At 31.6% G+C, this 4,019-nt stretch overlaps 1 protein-coding gene across 1 annotated transcript; it reads right to left on the minus strand.

Annotated features, from left to right (window-relative positions):
• Positions 1-2,595: 2,595 nt before the first annotated feature.
• On the minus strand, positions 2,596-3,706 carry LOC136984269 (sulfotransferase 1E1-like). The gene is made up of 2 exons (XM_067281187.1): positions 3,627-3,706; positions 2,596-3,539 (listed from the first exon to the last, which is right to left on the minus strand). Exon 2 carries the CDS (start codon positions 3,535-3,537, stop codon positions 2,596-2,598), a length of 942 nt encoding a protein of 313 aa, XP_067137288.1. The 5' UTR covers positions 3,538-3,539; positions 3,627-3,706.
• Between the last annotated feature and the right edge of the window lie 313 nt (positions 3,707-4,019).

A 4,019-nucleotide genomic window follows, 5' to 3' on the forward strand; every position in this document is an offset into this window, starting at 1 on the left:
CATTCCTTAAGATACTATACGTTCATAATTGGTGACTAGATATGAAATACTTCTAACAACGTGTAAAACGATAAAAATGATTATATTGCCGATAGGTGAAGACAAGCCGCAAGAGAAGATCCCGTTGACAACAAACGGTTAATTAAAATTGACCCAAAATAACAAGCGATAGTAAAAAACAATAGCAGATAACATATTTAAGAGTAATCTTGTTATCCTATATCGAAAATAAAATCAAACATGAACTCATATACTATATTATACAGCGACGTTTCTAACCATATTTTGGGATCTAGGAATTTTTAAAGTTGTAGAAAATTTGTAGAAAATTAACGAATTCGATTTTTAAAAATTTGTGCAGTACGTTATTGAAGAATTAAATAGAACCAGTTCATTCGTGTTTGAATGCTATCTACTTCTGTTTTCGAGAATTTTTGGAAAAAGATTGCCCATAGAAAAAGCATTATATTATTGGGGATCGTATGCATAACCACACAGGATACAATCATCCTAAAAATAGAAGTTTTAGAAAAACGTGAAATGTCAAAAATATGAATCTTGCTGCCATATTTATAATAAATTTGATTAGAATAGATTCGCGATATTTATAAAATGACATGATTTTTTCCATGTTTTTTCATACAAACGTATACAATACCGCACCAAATACTCTGCAACTTGGGGCAGGAAGTAGTCCGGATTTCTTGATTTTCTTGATATCGAAGAATATAAAATAAACAACGAAAATTAAAGAACGAAGTAGTATTGAATACATCGTATTCCACCAGACATATTGGAACGTAGGCGACGCGTGACGCGTATGACAAACGAAAACAAAGCGTCGCAAACTACAGCTGTACTGTACATTAACTCTCGTTTAGATCGAATTGTATCCATGCTATAGAAGAATAATAGATTAACAATAACTCTAATCTAGTCAATATGATTTTGCTTTTACAGTTACACATTTTCGTGTGTCACCTTATCTATCGACTACCCTTTTTTTCTCTTATTTCATAAAATACGGCTGGGTTTCGGGATTGCAAGATTGGGCTACGAATATCAGATTGAGATATTTGTAGGGCTCTTAGCTACTACATTTGGAAGACTTACTACTTTTTGGACCATATTTTTAGAAAAATTTGGGCTACATTTCGGAGAATTCTGCTTTACGTTTTATAAAATCTATCTGGCAACTTGTGAGGTTCTCCTGGGATACCTGCTGTTTACCTAAAATTTATTTATAACATTATTATTATTAATTATTAATTAACGAAAATAGCGTTCTGTATAAGTAGCCATATTCCGTTTGCATAATAAATTACATCGGTTACGTGACATTTGGCGTATTGTATAGAAATATGTAAATCTCGGATAAATCGAAGTCGCGAATACTTCGAACTTCGAATGAATGAGGATTTCCTGCAATACAATATGCAAGAAGCTTTCTCAACACCAGAATACGACCTCTTTTGTGTATATCGTCTCTATCGGCCAACATTAGTAACTACAACGGAATACATCATATTCCGTTGTAATACATCTGGTACTTTTCGGTGTACAATACGTACACCGAAAAGTACCAGATGGCGTAGTTAACCGGATGCATTAGGTATCATATTTATGTCTCGCACGCAACGAGATGCAGGTAACTCAGAGTGAGACTTACTTTATACAGGGCGTTCAAAAATTTTCCATACATACAATGGTGAAAAGTAACTTTTTTCACAAAACATTAAAATGTCAGCATTAAGATTTGTGTCAGTGAATTGACGGAGTAAGCAACGGAACACATGTGTGATCTGTCAATGGGGTAACTTTCAGCAGGATTTCCTATGTGGAAATTTAGGTGTTAAACATATGAAGAAAACCCAGAACACTGCATCGTGGCCAGCCCATTGATCAGGCACCAACTACCAGTGTTCAATGGTTTTATTTATTCGGCCAGTGGTGGGCATGATTTGTGCCTTAGTACGGAGTCTTTTGGGACACTCTGTGTATTGTTTTACATTTTAAATCTTCAGATATGTATGATATTGATTGGCAAGACATTGGAAAACGTCTCAGACAGAAATATAAACATCATACAATTCTGCAATCTAACGTTTTAAATGTTACTTTGTATCATAACGATGTAGCAAGGCAATAGAAATATACATAATTTTTATCAAGTATGTTAAAATTGGATATTCCAACACCATTTCCAGCAAGCGGTGTACACGGCACAATAATAATATCGATGTAAATTTATCTCAATACCTTCACATTAAAAAGCCTTTTCAATAAAGGACAACCTGTTAGCAAATACATTTTTTATCAGAATATTCTGTAAATTAAGTAATTATATATCAATATTTTAAAATATTTCAATTTAAAAATGGCTACAAATGTTTTAATGCTAGATTTTAGGTCCCTAAATGAACCATCTTGATTTATATCAATAGAGAATTGAATCAAATAAGTTTTCAATTTTTATACTTTTAATTAAAATTCGTAAGAATTACATTAAATTAGTTTTAATATTTTTCATTATTCGTATACAGTATTTAGTGTTATTAATTTTATAAATGTAATAAATGTCTTGAAATCATATATTTAATTATTTTGAAAAATATCTTTCCACAAATTCATGACGTCACTGTCTTTTGTCCGTTCCGAAATTTTTTCATTTAACAAACGTATTTGTTCTTCATTAAAGTGATTTTTCCAATCTCCAACAATTCCTTTTCTAACGAGGGTCCCGATTTTTGTATCTTCATCTGTTTTATTAAAATATTTTAAAAATTTTATCATCTCTGCAGGTAGATTTTTATTTTCTAGCCATTTTATGTCATTTCCAAACACCGCATCAATGTTATTCTTGCTGCTTTCCTTCATATAATAGAAACTGCTGTAATGAATAATATTTTCTAATATAGTTGGATCATTCAAAATACTTTTTTCGTATTCTTCTCCCATGAATTTGGCTATTTTCAATATTTCTCTCTTAATATCTTTCTTGAGATCTTCGTATGTTACAAAATGAACGTTGCTGTCATTTTTATGTTCGTACCATCCAAGAAGGTGATCGAAATAATCGCCGTACGCTAAATTACCTTGGAGAAATGCTTCAAAAAATTCTTGAAAACGTAATTCTTCCGGATACGGAATTAATTTCAGGAAATGATAAAATGAAACGCAGCAATCTCTAGGGTTTCTGGTAATGTAAATATATTTAGAATCTGGAGAGAAGGGAATAGCAAAAAATGGTAAGTGTGTCTTCATGACTTTCGGTTTTGCCATTTCTATGTATTCTCCTCCAATAATTTCTAAATGTGGACAATCTATTATTAAATTTAAAGGGCCTTCCGATATTTGACCTTTTCCATATATTAACTTGACTATATAATGCATCCAAGTTGTTCCACATTTCGGATAACTAACAATAAATAAATCTCCAGGTTTCGCTTTATAATTCATTCCAGATAAAATTGCTTCTTCGGGAAAAAACGTAAACGTGCGTATTCCACCCACTTCTTTACATTTTATCTTCTCCATTACTATGAATTTATTATTTTATATTATGTTAAGCATAGATTAAATTTCAATAACTATTTATTACATTTAACTTAAAGTATTCTACTTACTGCTTTTTCACACGCTAGTTGTATACAATATTCACAAGTACAAAATTTAACTGAGTGTTAAGCATTAGAAACAAACGTCGTTAAGGAATTTTAAAAATAAATGTAAGATTAGATATTATTCATGTTCATCATTGGTCGCAGACTACGATTATTAGAACTGATAAACGAATTTTGATTAAGTAGCATATTTTTTCACATGCGAGGAAATACTCCCACTAGAACAAAAGATCAACAGATTTTTTTAGAAAACAAAATATTTTAAATCGAAACGAAGGTTCCGATAAAATTTTAAGGAAAAAAGATCTGGAAAGGTTGGTTGGTTGGTTGGTTGGTTGCAGTTTTTTGGCGCAAGGGCAACAAAGGCCAAGCTGCGCCACGCTGAATGGTTAATTC

The sequence above is a fragment of the Centruroides vittatus genome, unplaced genomic scaffold (genome assembly GCF_030686945.1).
Source record: "Centruroides vittatus isolate TY-2023 unplaced genomic scaffold, ASM3068694v2 contig_120, whole genome shotgun sequence".
Lineage (NCBI taxonomy): Eukaryota > Metazoa > Arthropoda > Arachnida > Scorpiones > Buthidae > Centruroides > Centruroides vittatus.

Bases quoted from the DNA above. Each gene is read 5' to 3' on its own strand.
- LOC136984269 (XM_067281187.1), bottom strand. From the start codon at position 3,537: ATGGAGAAGATAAAATGTAAAGAAGTGGGTGGAATACGCACGTTTACG.